The sequence below is a fragment of the Bradysia coprophila genome (assembly GCF_014529535.1).
Source record: "Bradysia coprophila strain Holo2 chromosome X unlocalized genomic scaffold, BU_Bcop_v1 contig_12, whole genome shotgun sequence".
In the NCBI taxonomy this organism is placed as follows: domain Eukaryota; kingdom Metazoa; phylum Arthropoda; class Insecta; order Diptera; family Sciaridae; genus Bradysia; species Bradysia coprophila.
In genome coordinates, this window is record NW_023503293.1 from 1,705,948 (window position 1) to 1,726,443 (window position 20,496).

Consider the following 20,496-nt stretch of genomic DNA (forward strand, 5'->3'; position numbering starts at 1 on the left):
TTGATAAAACTACATTTGTTCAACCAACTCTTGCGTAACTGTACTTGAAGCAGTGTGCGAAAAGTCGTGAATGTGTTGGAAACTGATAGACACTACAATTGTTTTATCGAACGGAAAGATATTCTATATTTGAAAAAAAAAAAATTAGCAACGTAAATAAACCAATACAAATAAGCGAGAAAAAAAAAATTAATCGACAACAGGTCATCACTTCACGTAGAATCGAAGCACTTGTCATAATAGTAATTTAAAAAATAATGTTCCTCATTCAAATTCCACTTATGATATAACCAATTCAATTTATTAATTGTAAAACCTCAATAAGTTTTTCTTTTTCATTTTTATCAGTCATGCGAATGGGGAGCCAAACCAAACGAAACGGCAGTAATATTTCTTAATTACACTGTTCATCAATTAATCAACATTGAAAAATTACCGATAAGTCCATTATGTAAACTCCATTGATGCGTGAATAATCCAATAAATAACAAAAATTATGTTTTTGTTTTGTTGTCTTTTATCATAAACATTTTACCAACTGGTGTTCAGACGACCTAGCCAGTTTCTTTTAAACCGTATGCACGCACAAGCCGTAGAAAAAATCGTTTAAGAAAAAACAGAACGTTGATGGTGTCATCACTGCATTTAAAGTCTCTTTTTTTTATAATCCACACGACTTTGAATATTTATTTTTATCACAAATTATATAATTTTAATCGCTGGTTTCTCATAGGTATTGCCTACTTAGAACAGTGTTTGTTTTTATTAAAATTATTTGCTATTGCACAATTCAATTGAATATAAACACTGCTCAAGTGCTCATTACTTTATATTTAATAACCGTACTTAAAGTTTCAATAAACGAATAAATTCCACAATTCACACTGCGACTTAAATCAATTTCATTAGATTAATAATTATTGTATACAAAAATGTTGGAAAATATCGAATTTCGACTATAGATATATGTGTAAGCAGAGCCAGTGAAAAACAAAACAGTCAATCTTACTTCTCACTTCTTAAAAGTGAGTAGGTATTTTTTTAAAAGAGTGTTATAATAAATGAGAGAGAAATTTTTGCTATATCTCGCCCACTAACACACGATTCTGTTTTTTTTTTCTGTTATAAGACAAAATTGACAAGACTTAACGTATAATAAACAGCGGTTTTCGAGATAAGACTTCCACTTTTATTGAATGAACTAATACGATGAAACATCACTGCTGTAAGGCTCGAAACTTACTGCCAGAGTTGAAAAAAAATAAATAGTTTTTCAATTTGATTCGCATTAATAAAATAATTGATGATATGATATCATGGTTGAATGAATATTTTTATGTTTTCTTCTTCGTCTTTTTTTTTTTTTTGGTTGGTTAGTGGAAATGAAGATATCGATTTGGATATATTTATAGATTTTTGATATCATGTGTTCATTCTATTCCGCTGAAATGGCACCCTTGTGCTGCTTATTTGATTGGTGAAAAGGAAGTTGATAAGAAAGTAAGAAATTTAACACACCTTCTATCCTAACAAATGCTGTCATTTCGAACTGCTTTTTATGCCGACGTCATTGAGTTTTTTTTTCTTCTATTTTTTTTTTGTAATATTTCATATAGTTTTGCTACAGTCGGCTACTTTGAAACAAGTGACGTATTTTGTTGCAGCCGTTTTTCAACTGACCCACTCATACAAACAAATTTGAACTTTGAGAGGGTCATGCAGACCCATACATTTCACCGACTGGTTGAATACTTGACTTATCTCATAAAATGGCGATCTAAGTGACATTTCTAAAGTTTACAGTTTTAGAAGGGTGTTTATACCCGTGGTTACAGCCAAGGTAAATATAGTGAGGAGGTAATGCCATACATAACCGAATCAGATGTGCGGTGGCACGAAAGTTCGATACAAACGCCATCGCATCCCTTCGTTGAAAGCAAAAAATGGAATAGAAGGTCGGGACATCTGTTATGGGAAAGTAAAAATATTTTTGTGAAATACAAGAAAATCGTAGTCATCCATTTAAAAAAAGATGTCACTGGCATCGAACTTATGTGCTAGGTCGCGAGTCTGAATGGCATTACCTCCTCACTATATGTACCTTGGTTATAGCCTAACTTAAGCAAACATTACCTTGTATGCATAACGGTTTCGCCAACGAACTTCAAGCATGAGTGGTAGTCTAAATAAAGTACTGAAACTGAGCAGTGTATCATACAAACGTAAAACACTGTAAAAACATTTTCACGTAAAATAGTGTACTTTCTGCAGGTGACCACTATGATCACTCATGCTTGGAGTGTGTTGGTTTCGCTCTTTTCCGCAAACTTCAATACCCAACATAAAGCTTACAATTCTGTTTTCAACACCTGATATCTTTCAGAGTTTTTGTGTCATACAGTTAGAGGCAGTGAAATTTCAGCATGAATTTGCTTCAGCTGTTTTTCTGCTGACCCACACAAACAATCAAAAGTGATTATACTTCTTTATTCGGTTTTACTACTACCACACGCGTGCGTGTAGCAGCTCCAGCCGTATGAACAGGTACAAACAGTGTTGATTGTTTGTGTAGATCAGCTTAAGCAATTTTATGCTGGAATTTCACTGCCTCTGACTGTAATGAACAATGTCAAAAGTAGTTTCGATTTGCATTAAAAATCATTGTCGTCAACTTTCTGTCTCGCGCAAAGTTTACTTCGAAAGAATATCGAACATGAATACGAGGTTCATGTGCAAACGTAATATTACATAAATAATTGAATTCACTCAATAATTTGAATGAAAACCCATACACATACAGAAGTTGAGTTGCATTACTAAAAAAATCAAACTTGTGTCTGGAAAACTGTACGTTTTGCATAGTAATTGAGAAGTTTTTTGTTGATATGTTAGTGAGTGAAGTTTTTTATTATTATTTTGTTTTGCTGTTTGATGTAAGCTAAACAATTGGAATCATATATGTTTCGAAATCTCTTCTGAAAACGTTACAACAATGATGAACGCATATTATGATTGAATACTAATTGGTAATTCTGTGAAGAAACAGAGAGCCGGAGAGCAAGCGATATCCGACACGTTTCTATTTAATAATTAACTTTTTCTGTTTTTAATTTCCATATAAACAACAAGCCCAGTGTAGATTACTAAATGGAAGAAAAATAATTGTGACGAGGTAATTGATTAAATTACTGGTTACATAGTTCCATTTTGCTTATCGTAATTTTGTTCGATTGATATTTCATTCAGACCAAAAAGTTAACGATCAGCAAATACCATGAGAAATAAATAAACGAAACTATTTTTGAGACATCCCACCAATAAAATGTTTTTCGATTTTTCTTTTAAAGATAGGCACATATTTACAGTGCGTGCTGGTTCATTGATATATAGCTTACAACATCGATTAATTCAATCAGAAAAATATTCAAATTGATCATATCGGCTTTTGATTTCGCTTCAAGAAAAAAAGTAAAAAAAAACCTTTACTGACCAACAACAGATATTGATTTCTAGTTGTTTTTGTATATTTATTCTGTTCAACCAGTAAGATAGTCCCACGTCCCTAAATCCAATCGAAAAAATAACTAACATTAGATCGGTTTATTATTTCATTAAAATATTCGCTTTAGTGATGTTATGTTTCATTGAAACAGTTACTCAGAAATTGAGTTTATTACGAAAAAATCTAATTAAAAATTTCAAGTAGCATGGACTTTAAATAGATGAGAAGCAGGGCCTATTATTGGTAAATTTATTTACTGAATTTACCAAAATTCACTGAAATTATGTTTTTTTGGAAAACAACATTATCAATGATAGGCCCTGTTTCTGATCTATTTAAAGTCCATGCGACTTGAAACCTGTCACAGACGGCAAGCATATGAACAGTTTTACTATTTAAACTATTACTTCATTTGATCGAAGATTTTCATAGATTGATTTCAGAAATCTTTTACTTCATTTGTTTTATACATTCTTTTCGCTATATAAGACCTAATAAGTCAGAGGTTGTCGTTTATTCTTGCTGTCGTTGTTGATAACAGATGGCAGCCGTCTGTAACAGGTTACGTATAAAATGTTCATGTTTTAAGCAAATGTTATACGTCAGATAACTCACCTAAGATAATTAGACATAATTCAAAGACATTAATTTGTAATATTTGTAAATTTCGTTTTACATGGCCCTAAAGCTAGAACCCCGACCTAAATGCAAAATCTTTATCATAAATAGTTCTTGCTGAGAAACATACATGGTATATTTGGCATCATTGGAACGCTTAGACTTCAAGCTAACTTTAACAAGGTGTGTCGTGTTAAAATTTATCAACCGGCAAGGTATGGAAGTAACCAAAATTCACCGAGGGTAGCAAAAAAAGTGACTTTTCTAAAAATGTACCAAAAGAGACCACTTTCAAAATTTTGTTATTGCCATTCAAAAGAGCACATTATCCTCGTCTAGAATCGCTGGGTTGTGCGCTTCGTCGCGGAGTCATTACACCTTGAAGAAGATAAATGTGCGACTTTCAGCTTCTGTTGCTCTGCGACCAAGTGACCGAGAGCAATAATTTTTAATCTTAGAATCTTGATCTTGATCTTGATCTTAGAATTTGTCCCTCTACCGATTCCAGTTTCAAACACTCTTCCAGCAACTTCCGCGGGGCCGGGCGACGATATTCCTAGTTCTCAGAAACGGCTCAGCGGTTGCGCAAGCAACATGTGCCGTTGAATAGTACACGCTTCCAATAACTCAGCTATGAAAAGAACCGAGATGAAAGTAGACATGTTTATTTAAAATTCGTTCAGCCCCACCGTGACTTAATTTACCGAAATTTATGTTTCGGTAAATTTAGTAAATATTCGGTAAATTTTTATGAATTTCAGTAAATATTGGTAAATTTCAATAATTCGGTAAATAAATTTACCAATAATATGCTCTGATGAAAAGATTAAAGCAAATAGAAGCCTGCAAAATTATTATGCTTTTTCTGCGATTTAAAGGTTTGACCCGGTTTGACCTATCAATTACTTTGCTAAAGTTCACTGAGATTTATTTTCCACATATTCTGGCCTACAACAATGCCCGATCGCAAAAATAGATAAACCCATTGACAGCCGAACACAATGATCTGATAAAATTGAAATAGAGTGAATCTGTCAAGACCGTTGAATCGTCGGTCGTGATAATCTCCTCTGGGATATATACTTATACGCTAACAGCGTACAGACTAGATGTCTAAAAATACAACATGAACGTGTTAAGGTTAAAATGTTAGGCCTCTTGGCTATTCATTGTTTTACATGATCGGTCACTGTCTAGATGTTGTTGTTGGGGTTCAAATCTGAAATGGGTTTGATTGCGCTTTGATATCAGAAAAACAACTGTAATTTCATAATCGAAATTGAAGTAAAATATAAGACTCAGCGTGCGGGTTAGCCAGGCAGAATCGAAAAGTAAATTGAAATATATATTTGCAACGTGTCTCGATTTGAACATGTTTCACAAACCAAAAAAAAAGAACATCTTTTACCAAACCATTTGCGCTTATTAGATCCCATTTTCGCATCGAACGCTCTATTGCTTTCGATTAAAGAAAATATTTATTCAGCTGTTTCCCAGCAATATACAGCATATTATATTTCGTTGAAATAATATGCAAATCAATTGATTAGCATAACAACGCATAAAATAGATCCATCATACATTAATGCGGAAGAAGAGGAAGTCTATTATAGAACTTTACCGAAGTGAAATATACCTTTCTGCGGTTTCACATTCAAAATTATTTTGAACAAAATGTAAATGTACAACACATGATAGTTTTCAATTTAAAAAAAAATTATTGTTGTGTGTTACACCGCAAACTATAGCTAAATGAAATTACAACAACAAAAGCGGCTTTTCACGGTAAAAAGGTTTTTTCATTCTCTCTTGTCGATCGCGCACTTAAATTATTCAACGCACATTTACAACAACTAAAAGGCGCAAACAGTCATGTCAGATGGAATCCATAAACATTTTCCATGCTCCACACGGTGTGAAGATGATTCCTATGTACACTGTGTATTTGGAATTTTATTTTCGGATTTCCGTTCTTGTTTGAATACACGAAAAAAAAAATTATGTCTGTTTGTATATATACCGATTATAATTTTTATTTTTATGCAACCACAACAATATTATTGTATAAACAGAAACAACTTAATGTGTGGTGTTGTAAATGAATATTAATTTTCCTGATTTTCAATTGGTACCACTAAACGACACAAGAAAAACACACAGAGCTCGAATAAATTATGTTCTATTGGTTTTCGCAGTATGCCAGTGACTGAATTGTGTGAGCAATTTTTTTTTTTTTTTTGCAACTGATAATAGTCCCATAAAATAAATATAATTTTAATAAAAAAAATTCTATGGCTTGCCAATTTTCCGAAATAAAGTACAAAGTGGGGCATATATGTGTTCTCTTTTAGTATTGTGGCTTTGGCCACGTTTTATTAGTTTAGTGATAAGATAAGATTACTATTAGTGTTTGGCTTTGTTTTTGTTTTTTTTTTTTTCATTTCTTTAAAAGGTTGTACTGTGTAAATTTTGAAATGATTATATATAGCGTCGTAAAGACGCACGAACGTTGTACATGTAAGCTTTGGGCCTCTAGGCTTTTTAGACCAGCACGAAGCCTTATTTTTTGGAGAGCTGGTCAAGGTTTTTTTTTATATCGGCTGCACCATCGGATGACGGGATTTAGAGTTAGGGTTCAGGGACTGAGCCTGAGTCGCTCTACTCTGTCGTAGTAGTGAAGATAGTGTTTTTTGCTACTACAGGTTTATCGATTTTAGAAGACACAATTTTAGATTTATCAGAGTTTTAAAAGTCATCATCGTTCCCAGTATACGAAATTTTGGCACAAAATTTGAATTAGCTAAGCGATTTTCAAATTATGCACCAAAATATCATAACCTGGAAACACTTAATTGACTGGGACCATCGACGACTTTTTAAACTTTAAAAAATCTCAAATGTGTTCCGAACTAAAAAAAAACCAGTGTATCTCAAGCAGAAATTACTATTTGGATTTATTAGTGACTTCTTAAGAATTTTATTAGGATTTTTTGAAGAATTTTGGGACTATCAAGATTTTTAGGTACAGTGAACGACATCTCAAATGTCTCACTGTCAAATTTTTCTGAGAATTTTATTGTGTCATTGCAAATTCACAATGACATTCTCTGAAAAAAAATGACAGTGAGACATTTGAGATGTCGTTCACTGTAATTATCAGAATTAAATTCTCAAAATTGTTTAAAATTCTTTAAAATTCATAAATTTAAGATTTTTTGAGGAATTTTGAAATATTCTTGTTATTTTTTTGAAATTTTTAATAATTTTTGGGAACTTTCAGGAGCTTTTTTGAACTTATTTGAATTTTACGAAATTTTACGAATCTTTGGAAAAATTCTTAAAACTCCAAAATTTCTCAAATTTTTGTAATTTTTTAAGAATTTTGAAGAATTTAAGAATTGAAATTCCGAATAATGAGCACTGATTCGAGTGAATCCGAATGAGTGAATTCGAGTGAATCCAACTTACATAAGTTTTTCTTATTTGAAAGGTAATGCGGAAGTTGTATTTTCTTGTTTCCAACAAAATGAACGCCAGACGCCATATCGGATTTTATTCAAAATGAAAAAACTTGGCAAAATATTTCTTAGAGAATTGCTGTCAAGAGCGATATTCTGGGCGTTAAATTTGTTTTCGTACGGGAGTGTTAACATTTTTAATGAGAGAATACATCAGTCTCTAAAACTTTTCTATGTTAATGCTAGGAGCAGTGCTATGGCTGTAGCTTGCATATCCGATTACTTTATCTAATCTAGGTACCTCTTTGCTATTTACCGATGAAGTTTTATTGAGTTATTGAGATAATTAGAATAGACTCTGACGAAATTTCTTAATTTGATAAATGAATCATTACAATTTTGCCGATGCCTGTAAAAATAATTTTGAACTACAACACATGCACAAAACAAAATATAAGTTCAATGAAAACATAAAATCGTAAATTTCTTCAAATGGTTTAACACCAATATCAGCTCAGAAATGTAAACTAAATAAATAATACCCAGAGCAAATATTTTACGCATTCCTCAAAGTTATTCACAGTTTCAAAATAAATTTGTATTTTGTATATTTGCATATAATGTGAGTTCGCACTCAAACTGTTACCACACACCAAAACAAATAATCTCTCGATTTTTAGCATATGCTTCAATAAATAATAATAAAAAAAAATATAAAAATTTCGTTGTATTTCATCTATTTGAACGGACTTTAAACTCGATCTTAGAGCAGTGAAATAGACGTGAATTAAATCAGCGAAAATCAGTGAAAATTTATATTATTATCAATTCAATGATGTCAGCAGAGCCAAATGAAGGCCAAGCAGAATGTAATCATCGATCACAAAAACATAAAACGAGGGAATGAATTGAATTTCATCTGCTTGCAGCGAACACTGTGTAGCAACGAACTAATGGTATATTTGAACGGGTACTAACACTACACAGTGAAAGAAATTCATTTTCTGTTCGACTTCAATTCGACTCTTGCCAACTCTGGATTAAAAACAGATTCTCGTGTCTGCATAGCATAAATTAAAGTAGTTACAAGTAATAACCATACTTTGTTCAATAAATGTAATCGTTACTGATGCTTAAACCGCGGCGTTGCTAATAATTACATAGAATTCATCCAATAAAATGATACGTGACTTGTTACGTCCCCTCGCTTTACAGTCGAATGTACATACAAATGATGCCAATTAAATAATAAACAATTTATGATTATTCAAAGAGTTGTGGCCAGTTGAATGCTGCTTTTTTTCATTTCATATTATATGCATGAGTATTTGAGCCTGGAAAATACATAAATCGCGTCCGCAGAATTATTGCAATTTAGCTAATTTTATGAGAGCTCTCATAATCTTTGATGCCTTTCGTGAGTGAATTATATTGTATTTAAACTTTGCTGTGCGTTGGATTTTATGTATATGTACGAATAAACGTAATGGATTTGCGAATCAGTGTAGCCGCTCTTGTTTTGAAGCTTGATTAAAAGATTACGTGACTCAGTTTCCGCCCACCGTAATCAATCACTTCATGATCATTTGATTAGTAGAAGAGATGTAATATGCATTCGAAATAACATCCCATTCCGTGCCAATTTAGATAATAGTATGTGGTTTATGGAATCATACATCAAAAACAAGAAAAGGAAAAAAGTAGAAAAGCATTAAATGAGTAAGTGCACGAGCGTAGAATTGTTTTATTTTCATTGAACATTGTATGAATAGTCATTGCATAATAGGTACTTCGGCTACTCGAACATTGTCCGAAAAGTTTTATAGAGTGACTATTCACAGCACAAAGTGTGAATAGCTAAAGTATTTTATCTGTCCAGAACGATAATCTCGAGCTTATCCCTCTAGGGAGTTTTTGTTTATCTCGATATATCTGTTCTCGACAGATAAAATATGATATGCACCTATTGCCAGCCTGTTATTTTAACGTGTAGGTATTATGGCCCACGCCTTCGGCTAGGGCAATAAGGTCCTACACGTCAAAATATCAATCTTGGCAACAGGTGCAAAATATATAATAAAACGACGATTGGCACGATATGCGAATAGCCAAAGTATTATAAAGCGACTATTGCACTCTGTTGATTGGTTGATTTTAAGTATCATTAAGAGGATTGTATTCATGTTAATACTACATGAGCAGAGGATGATAGTTGGAAGCAAAAATATCATATTCAGAGCTACAACAAGTTTATTTCTTTATAGCCCTCACAAAATAATTAGTTGAGTATTGAAACGTGTCAGTTTGCAATTCCTTATACAAACTTTAGAAGGCGTATGGTTGGATCCGAATGAAATCATCCTTTTACAATGTTGTGGGGAAAGTTTTTGGTTGGATCCTTTTGAATTCATCCCAATACGAATTGTGTAAGGTAGGACTCTAGTTCGGTCCTATTGAATTTAGTAGCCTTTGTCAAAATGCCACTAGAAGGAACTGTCCATAAAAGGCATCAAATTTTTCAGCACTGTCAGTATATTCATCAATAACTAGACAAATTTACGTTGTATTGAGTCAACTGCGTGTTCTACCCCCATTTAGGGGTAAATTGGCAGATCGGTCATACATTTCACTTGAAAAAAAATGTTTTGTTCTCGAGATTTAAAAGATTTAAAACTGCTGTCACCACTGAAAAATTGGGCGCCGTTTATGGACGTTTTGTTCGACCTCGAGAAAATAATATTTTATTTAGAATGTGCGAATAGCAAAGAAGAATCTATTCGTAAATCGTACAATGTTCGAATAGCCGCTTCATGCTTTGACTATTCGCCTGTTGTGTGAATATTCACTTCGAATAGCCAAAGTATTATAAGTGGCTATTGGCACAATGTGCGAATAACACTGACCATTTTTAAACGAGCTCTTCGAAATAGAATGACTAAACTTTCACGAGATCCAAATTAAACAACGTCTTTCGAACAAGTGTAAAATTGGCACAAAATGTGAGTGAACCGAATTGATAAAATGTGTATTGTTTATTAATGTAATCTCTTATTTGATAATGTTCATCTCTTGTTGAATGGCGACTACAGTACTCTTTTAATTTGAACACCAAAAAAAGAATCAAACACCTTCCCGCTTACAACAATTAAACGACCAATTTCGTTCAATGATCAATCATGACTTAATACAATTTTATTAAAAATAAATTACTAATTTGAAGAGGATTTTTATTACAGAAATGAGAAATATTTTGCTCGGTCATTATAGTTGAATAGAATATTCATAGCTTAAAATCTTTCGATTATCATATCAGATTCATTTATCATGTGGCTACACAATTAGTTTGACCAGTTATAATAAGTTATGATCGCCGTTTTGCATGTAATGATCAGAATTTTATTGAAATTAAATAATCGGAATACAATATATTGGTAGTAACAGACTAATCCTCTTTATAACACACATACTCAGAAAAAAAAAGATCTTTGAAAATGCAACAGACAATGCAGCATATATGCAATAAAACACCAAACGAAATAGAAAAAAGTTCACTTTGTGTGTTGGCGGCATCACCAGCAACAAATACTTTTTTTTATTGTAGAAATTTTTTTAGGTTGTGTGGCGCTTCAAATATGTTAAACTAAAAGTAATAAGCTAGTAAGAAAAAACATACAATTTGAAAGGTGGGTATTGAACAACTTTATTATATTCGATGGAATAACATTTCGATATGCACATAAGAAGGTCGGATAGCATTATTTTCATAAACTGTTTGACATTGAAGTGGATGAGTATCTTTTAGTAACTCGCTGAAAATCAAGTGGTTGAAACCTTTTATCTAGCCCATTGTGTTCGGAATGGAGAGATATGCCTGAACAAAAATTTTTGTTGTTTCTATTTGAAGAACTCTTTAAATTTTTTAGAAACGAAAAATTATTTTGAATGGAATCGAACTTGCATACAGGTAAATTGAGGAGGATTCGAAAAGCAAACAACATCTCGTTTTATTATTGCATACACTTTATGACCGAACTTATACATTTCTGAGATTACAATATGCGTAACATAAATCGGGTTATACTCACAAGCCGAAACACCTTTTCACGTACCTGAAGATGTAATTTAGATTTTACGTAATTTTTGTGTCAATATTGATTGAAAGTTATTCAAGAATTCAAACTAATATGAGTTTGTGAGTTTTAAATTTAGCAGACAGAGAGTGAACAAAAAAAAAAACACCAACAACGAACCTTCAAAGAAAAATTCAGTTTTGTCCAATGAATTCAATGTTTAAAGGCACAATTCAAACACCAATTTGTCGCAAAGTATATTTTTTTAAGACGCCTTTGTAGGATATTTTAAATCACCGCACCGCAGGTATTCAATGGCTAACACAAATAATAACTATTTTACCTTGCCTCATTTTCTGAGTCGTTAAAACTTTCAATATTAAATGACACGAACACTGACTGTGATGCAATAAATCGATAGGCAGACTGTGACAATGCAGACTATGCAACAAGATTTATTTCTGTAAGGACATCCCAATGCAATTGGTTGGAATGGCGCGGTTTTTTTTGTACAAAGTACTGGGCTATCAGAGTTACTATGCCGTTTGAAACAAACAGAAACCGAAGCAGAAGTTAAAGGTGTAGATGTCTTGTTTGAAAGGTATTCTTAGCAAGATGGGGCTCATTTGGAAGCTACTGCGATTATCTTTTGATGGACACGATACATGTTAAAATTCTTGAGCTGTTTCACCAATTGCATTTAAGAATAAAAAAATGACTTTGGGCAATAGGTGGAGCCCCGACAGTTTTGGACTATATCTGGTGGTCCCATGTGTTCTCAACACAATCAAAAAAGAAATCACGAAATCGGTTGATTTGTCCCTCATGCCTATTTTTCGGATTTATGAAACAGAGTACATCGTATGCAATGTCCATTCCCCCTCTTGTTTTCTTAGAACTTAAATGTAGCATGGTCCTCGTCATGGTCACTCACATTTTAATAGAATTGGCACGTACATTGATTCTTAACAAAAGAAAACCAAATCAAAGTGCAGAGAGTTCCATTTCACTAGTTTATGATGAACTTCTGCATTGCCTCATTTTATTGTCCACAATCTTGCGGATTCGCAAACGGTAAATTGAATATTTACATGTTACGATGTGCACGGTTGGTCTGTCATGTAGATTTTATTAAATTCTAGATACGTAATTTCAGTACTACGATTTATTTACATGAAGGAGACGTATAACTTCAAGCGTTAATACATAAGAAAATAAAAAATAAATAAATTTTATTATGAATGAAACCGTGAGATATGATTGATTTATAAAATGAAAATATAATATGGCGCGGCCGCATTACGAAAAAGAAAAAAAAAACGCAGTCGTTGTGCATTTCCATCGTCGCAGACACAGTCTATGCACACAGATTAAGACATCGACTCGATTATATGGTCGATAAGAGCGCATAATTCTATAAAAATTTATAAACGGCACTGCACATATCATATCATTATTATTAAATCATAATATTAAAATGCAACATTATTTCCACTAATAAAACCGGCCTGGTTGCAAACAAACAAAAAATGAATTGGCGTGGGCTAATTATTAGTTTTACACTTGCCAGTCGGTTTCTCCTAAAATTTTATTTATTTACAATAAATTCATGCATTTTTATTGTATGCATACAGGTAGGTAGGATAGTATTTAAAGGAAAAAAAACAACAACAACAACGAAACAACAACTTAAACATCGTGTATAAGGTGTGCCGATAAAAAGACCGCTCTTTCTATACATATACATTATAGATATAGATATATAGCACATAATATGCACCTATGCATTTTGTTGGTCATATTACACATTGGCTGTGTTGGTTCTTTTTTTTTATCTTCCTAAAGTTTATTAAAATGAATGTTAATTCTATATGCCTAACATAAAATGTGTGATAATCAAAAATAAATAATATAAAAAGGTAAGAACCTTAAGAGAATGGAAGAAAATGAATAATACAAAAATTAATATGTTTTTATTTGATTTAAAGTGTAAATAATTGACTACAATTTATGATGTTTAATTTGATGTTGTTGTTATTTGCGAGCAATACTGTTAACAATGAAATTGAGTTGTGTTTAGTGCTAGATGTTTGAAGAAATCGAAGAACTGTGAAAATAATTAATTACAAAGTATTACCAATTTCTTTTTAAAATTTTGGGATACACCTTCGCGGACTCTTATGTATTTTTTTCGCAAGACACACTTCGAAGCAGGGCCGTGGCTAAAGGATTCTGACTCCTGCGTACCGAATCATTTGTATAATAATGTATTCATGCTCAAAAATACATTTTCTGAGGTAAAAAGAGTGAGGGATCTTGGAAGTAATGAAAATTATCAACGAAATACCTTATCAACTATTATAATCTGTTCGAAAAAATTGAAAAACGATTTTATAACAGTTTATAACAGTTCAGACGGTGTTTTTTATTGATAACTTTGTTCAATATCAAAGGGATAAGCACCCTCCCAACTGTTATAAAGTGTTCGAAAAGGTTTAAGACGATTTTATAACAGTTTATAACTGTTGACACAGTGTTTTTCATTGAAAACTTTATTAACTTCCAATAGGAACACCTTTTCAACTGTTATAGCCTGTTCGAAAAAATTTTAAAACAGTTTTATAACAGTTTATAACAGTTGAGACTATATTTTTCATTGACAACTTTCTTAACTTCAAGTACTTCAAGTATTTTTAGGCGTAAGTACATGTTTGTAGAAATGAGTTGGTAGTTGGCACCCAAAGGTCATTGGTCAACATCTTTTCTTCTAACTACAGCCCTGTTCTGAAAAGTGAATAATTTTCCATTTAAATGATGTTAACTTGTCATAAGAAACGTACAGAGTGAAATTGGTTCATGTAATATAATGTACGCAAACATAGCTATCTCAAAAACTTATGGCACAACAGCACAACATAATTTAGTCAATTGTCGAATGTATTCGGCGGTCAAAAAAGTCATATTTGGTGTAAGAAATCCACACAGTGGGATTAAAATAAAACGAAATGATGCCATAAGTTGCAATGTTACAATTAATATTAATTGTGGATAAAGCAGGGCCTATTATTGGTTAATATTTTTACCGGAATTTACCGCACCAATTTTTACCTAAATTTACCTCAGTAAATTTACCAATAATAGGCCTTGGGGTAACGTACAAAAATATGGTCACCGTGCACACTGTGTCTATGTGTCTCATTGACTCTATGTTAATATTCTAGTTGTCGTTTTTTTTCTTCAATAGGCAGCAAAAATAGCAATCGTAATCTTGAAAATCTGACCTCATCCCAATGAAACACAGATAAATGAATTTCACTAAATATCCGACTGTTTTATCCGATTATGTGATCCTCTCGCTTCTCTATATGGATATCACTCAATTTGTTTCTGAAGGAAAGATCAAAATGTCGAAAATAAATTTAGATTGAAAAACCTTATTGTTTGATAAGGTAAAGGTTTTATTAGATTGAGTATTGTGAGCCAAAAATAGTTTCTCTAATACAACAACGTAAAGAGCGCGCATTTGTTAGCACAATTGTATCTTTGTTCGGAAAGGTTACTTTTAATTAGAATCGTAGTTGGATTCTATTTATATTCATTTCAATTCTATTTCAATCTGTTTCAGAAATAATCCGGCAATTTTTTATTTTTATTTTCATCTTTTCAACTTTGATCATTGTGTGCAGAAATAAGAATTAATAAAAGCAAATCCGTTGCCTTTTAATCCCAAAGATGTTATTAAATCAATGGTAAAATGTCTGACGACGTGCGTATTATTCACTGGAACTGCTTAACATATATAACCAATTTAAATAATAATTTCAAAATTAATAATCACAACAGCGCACAAAAAAAATCACGAAAAACTAATTTGCAAATCAGATCAACGATCACAACAACACCGTACTTTGTATAAAATAAACTTTAAAATACGCCACATATGGTAGAAATTTAATTAAAAAAACCGCAAAACAATTTAGTTTTTTTTCCTTCGTTTAATCACAATATAAACACTGAAACGCCCCGAAAGACTAACAAAAAAAACCTGAATATCTTTCGACAATTCACATAAACATATACCTCAAAAACATAAACAAACAACAGTCATGTAAAAATGTACTGCAACAGAAACCCGCGTGCGCATCTTATATACGAAATATTAAATCACCGACGATATCACTTATCTCACCGATGAAATTTATTTTCCAAGAGCTCGCGGCTAAATATATAATACGAAACTAATATCAAAGCTTATGTCGATTGCAATGCCAGCTAGCGACTGAACCATCAAAATAAAATCTAGAATCAAAAAAGTCATCCGAAAGAAGCCACTCACGATTTTTCATTCTTCCGCTCGCACAGAGCATAAATATAAAAGTAAAAATGTAAGACCATAAATGAACCGAACATTGTCGAAATTGTTACGATACTATGGCTTAAATGAAAATTACTATAAATCGGGCTTGTAAAATGCATGTTGTTAGTGTAGTATATGAATATGAGACCAGATTGAAAATGAAGAAAGAAAAAAAGGTGGAACCTACCTACATAAATTTTTGTTCTCTGAGAATAGTGTGGTCAACATAATTCTAAAAACTCATAACATGTACGATCATTTATACGTATATGTATGTATAGACATTTTACTACATCCAGCATTACAACACATAAACACAAAATGCATTTAGATGCATAATCTGCATGGAATTCGTATATGTTTTTTCTTCTCTTTTTTTTTCTTATTTAGCTGTTTTAGACGTAACTCTATACGTACGGTTGACTGAATGTTTTGGTATTTTAGTCAGACATTGAATTTTCATTCGAAATGATATTATGCTTCTCAATTTGTTATTGTCGCATTGAAGCTAATGCTTCTGTTTAAATGAGAAAATTACTATGAACTGCGAATTATGTCGTTAAATTTTCAGAATTCTGTTCGCCAATTTGAAGACAAAATAATGGATATGGCGACGATGCATTTAACGTGATAAAACAAGAGGTCACATGGCCACTATTTTTTTTTTCTCATAATTGTCTTAAATGATAAAAAATGTTGAATTTTGTTTCGTTAATCAAAGGTTAATCTGATCCGCATTTTGCCGCATCTCATCAGTATTATCTGATGGTAAGATAATAGGATATTATGTCACTAGGGCCAAAAAGGCGTGTTTTTGACCCAGGTCGTAAATACTTCCGAGAACGAAAAAACAAGAAAAATTATTTGTATTCAGGCAGACCAAAAACATCACTTTCTATGACCAGATCCAACTTTTTCTTCCCACTTTTTCGTTCCAGTTATGTCAATTTTTGTTCGAAATATGCTCATCAATATGAAATAGTATTTGGTATCCCGAGTGGTGTTTCATGGCTAAATATCCCTTAACGGGATGCCTACATTCAGAAATGGATAGTAAAAAGGCCACAAATACATATGTTACCCGCAGCATCCTAGCGTGTTTTTATCATCTGGTTCAAAAATATACCTTTTTGGTCCTAATGACATAATGTAATATTTCGTTTTGCCTCTCTGTCTGGTGAGAGAATGTGACGTTTTTAGTCCGCCTGAATATAGAAATTCTTTTATTTGCTACCAAGTCACTCTCAGTGTTCTGCAAGTATGGGCGGTATGCAACGAGAAGAACTCAGATTAGATCTAACTTGTTATGTATAGGGACTGCAAATCGTCAGCGGATCATCCTAGGGTGAATTTAAGTGGAGCGTCATATTGCGGTAACAATTTCTGTACAATCGATGGAATGTAGTGAATTTGATAGCATGAAGTCGTAAATGCATACCATGAAATGAACTTGCACTGCACTCGAATTCATCCGAAACTTGGGTTCCGTGTGTTTTTGCGAGTTTGCATTACCGTCAGTGGCTCATATTATATATTTTAGTCAAGTCTCTGGCGTTCTTTTCGAATTCGAAAAAGTGTATACCAATACCGTCCATACGTATACTATACATGTAATGATGCAATTGTAAATAAATCCTAATATATCGTTCCGAGAATCGATAGAAAAAACATATTTCCAAAATAACAGTTGTACTGTATTAACCGTCTGAGTACAATTCAATTATACTAAAAAAAAACTTATGGCGTGCGGTACAGCATCAGAGACGATTAGAAATCAGGCACATTTTGGATATGTAATTTAATACAATGCCATCATATGAGTAAGTGGTTTTTGATACTTTCAAACGTGTGGGTATAGGCATTAAGTACTTGACTTAATAGGTTTAAAGTGGAATATTCAAGTTATGCATGTTATTTGAATTTTATTTAAAAAAAAGTTTATGAAAGAAACGAGGAAGAAGAAGAAGAAAGAGCATACACAGTTAGTAATATTACACTAAAAACAAGAAAAAATTATTTCCCACATACACACGGAAGAGAAAATGTTATTCTGGTCCGTCACATTTATAAAAATAACTTTGCATTAGAAAGAACCTATTCAATCAAATCATATTACTCGTTGATGCAAATACATCCAGTGAACAAAAACATGGCCGTGCAGAAAATGTCCATATCTAAAATAACCGGTGGCGTTACAGTTTCTATTTAATGAAAACGGCAACATCTATTAGTTATCAATTAATGTACTTACGTGCGGATTCCACCGATTCTTCAAAATCGGTCGATTTATCCCGAATTCATTATTATTGTCAAATTAATATGAAAATGAGTGCGTTTGGTATTCCTTGCTATTTATGACGTTCCTGATAGATATTTTTCTTAGAGAAATGGCGGTGACACCGGTCATTTAAGATACTAATAGATTTTATGTTGTCACAGTTGTATGATAGGGCCATACCATCCTAATATATGTTCACTGATTACATCGACCTTTATCATCTTAACAGTTATATTTCTATATTCACTAAACGGCTTATGGGCCATAAGTAATATACCTTATGAATCTCATGACTTTAGCACCTCTTTCTGACAATTTCTCAGGCACAACAAACACCGTACTATACAGTCTTCAGCCGTGTATTTTTTCTACATTCCAAAATCCACTATAAAAACATTAATGGGAGCTCGTTGACGCCCCATTCATCATCTGATAAAAACACTAAATTTATTATTTATTTTTGACTTTTATTTTATATAATAACTCATATGCAACACTGCGCTTTTGTGGTGCATATAACTATAGATATAACAGAAAAAAAGGTAAACAAACAGGTGATAAAAAAAAATCGCTTTGAAGAAAACAAGGAATTTATACGAGCTCATGGGATTATTGTTACAGACAAGCGTTGTGTGAGCAAAGGGATTTAGATGAAATATTCATTTTGTAAATTTTTTTCATTTCACGAAAAGTGTCAACATAGAAAGTAGCAATAAATATTTAGTTTTCTCGATTGTCAACGTGTTCGGCTGCAGTTTCGGATGCCTGCTCGAGTGTTTTATTTATCATTTTGGAATCGCAGCGAAGTGGCAAAGCGAAAAATAAAATTTATTTCTTTCAGCTCAGTGACGAAAAGTAAAACTTCCGTCGCCTTTCGTTGAGAAAAATATTGTATATAACCCGATGATAAGTGCTTTTATAGGCGCACGATGAGTATTTTCACACTCGGCCTACGGCTTCGAATGACAATCTACACATCTAATCCATAAAAAGTCATTTATCACTCAGTGGCATAAATAACTATATTTACAATGGAATGGATGTTGGGTCTGTCTTTTATCTTCTTTTATATATCAAATAAAGAAATTGACAACAAAATAGAACATAACCGACCTATAATTAAATGCATTGAATGGATTCGTCGCCTGGCGCATGTTTGAATAGCGATTTTTATCGGAGACCTCAGAGATGGGAACTCTTTAAGCACCAACATGAAACACCTTTTACAAGTGGCTTATCGAATTCGGTAGCGTAGAACATCAGGCTAAAAGTTGACAGCATGGGAAAAATATGATAGATTGAAACGAACCATTTGAACGAACTGAACGAATTTTGAACAAAGATTAAATAATTTTTGTATGATTTGTGTCATTATTACAGGTCATCAGAACATAAAGGCACGTAAAATGAGACCGGCAAGTTAGTTTTTCCTCACATTTTTGAGTGATTAATTATTTACCAATTTTTTTTGAAAATCTTTTGGTTCGTAATTTATAATTGAGCAACGGAACAGTGCTCAGAAGACGACAAATTTGATAAAACTATCAAGGAAAGTGAGTTTAAAAAGATATGTTTTAAATTGGCTCACTTTCCTTGATAGTTATTTACCAATGGGACAAATGATTAAAATGACACTTCTTGTGTGAAATTTACTGATCGAGGCGTAGCCGACTCACTCAACGCACTTCTTGGGATAAGTTCCTCAAAATTTCTAGGAGAAATTCTCCTGAAAAACAGTCTACCGAAATCGGATTCATTTTCCAATCGACTTTTGTATATGATTCGTCTTACAAACCTATTTTTAAAAAAATTCCAACTGCTAGAAGTTTCCCGAAACAGTCAAATTTTTACCCATTTTTTCATCATATCTCATAGTGGATTAATTTTAGGCCCAATACGACCCTATTTGCCACGAAAGTAGATGTAGTTACCTTTCTAATGACACGACCTATTATGTTACTGTACCTAGAAAATTTCCATAAGAAAAGAGTATGTTTTCGGTTTTCAATCACCTCCCACCAGTCACCAATCACACAAGCGTCGAAGATTTTTTTTTGGCTTCTATGGACCAAGACCTTTCTAGGCATAACTAAAACCATCCACTGGAAAATGCGTCCAATTTCGGTAGGCTGTTTTTCAAAAGAATCCCTCTAACGAAAACCATACAGAGGTAAAACGGTAAAACTAAGTCATATGCGCATAAAAGCGCGGCA

The 20,496-nt window shown here is 32.6% G+C and overlaps 1 protein-coding gene and 1 long non-coding RNA gene across 14 annotated transcripts in view; one reads left to right on the forward strand and one right to left on the reverse strand.

The window, feature by feature from the left end:
• The window catches only part of LOC119067561 (tensin-2), a 158,140-nt gene that overhangs the window by 94,453 nt on the left and 43,191 nt on the right, over positions 1 to 20,496 (reverse strand). The window contains exon 1 of one of the 13 annotated variants that reach the window (XM_037170634.1): positions 437 to 1,010. The exons of 11 other annotated variants lie outside the window; for them this stretch is intronic. In XM_037170634.1, the coding sequence (XP_037026529.1) occupies positions 437 to 448 (12 nt within the window). In that variant the 5' untranslated portion in view covers positions 449 to 1,010. Of the gene's footprint in view, positions 1 to 436; positions 1,011 to 20,496 lie in introns of those variants that run through there. One more of the 13 variants, XM_037170633.1, reaches the window with a different exon arrangement.
• On the forward strand, positions 132 to 19,301 carry LOC119067562. Its single transcript, XR_005085958.1, has 3 exons — positions 132 to 152; positions 1,953 to 1,955; positions 19,130 to 19,301. It is a non-coding gene; the product is annotated as an uncharacterized LOC119067562 (long non-coding RNA).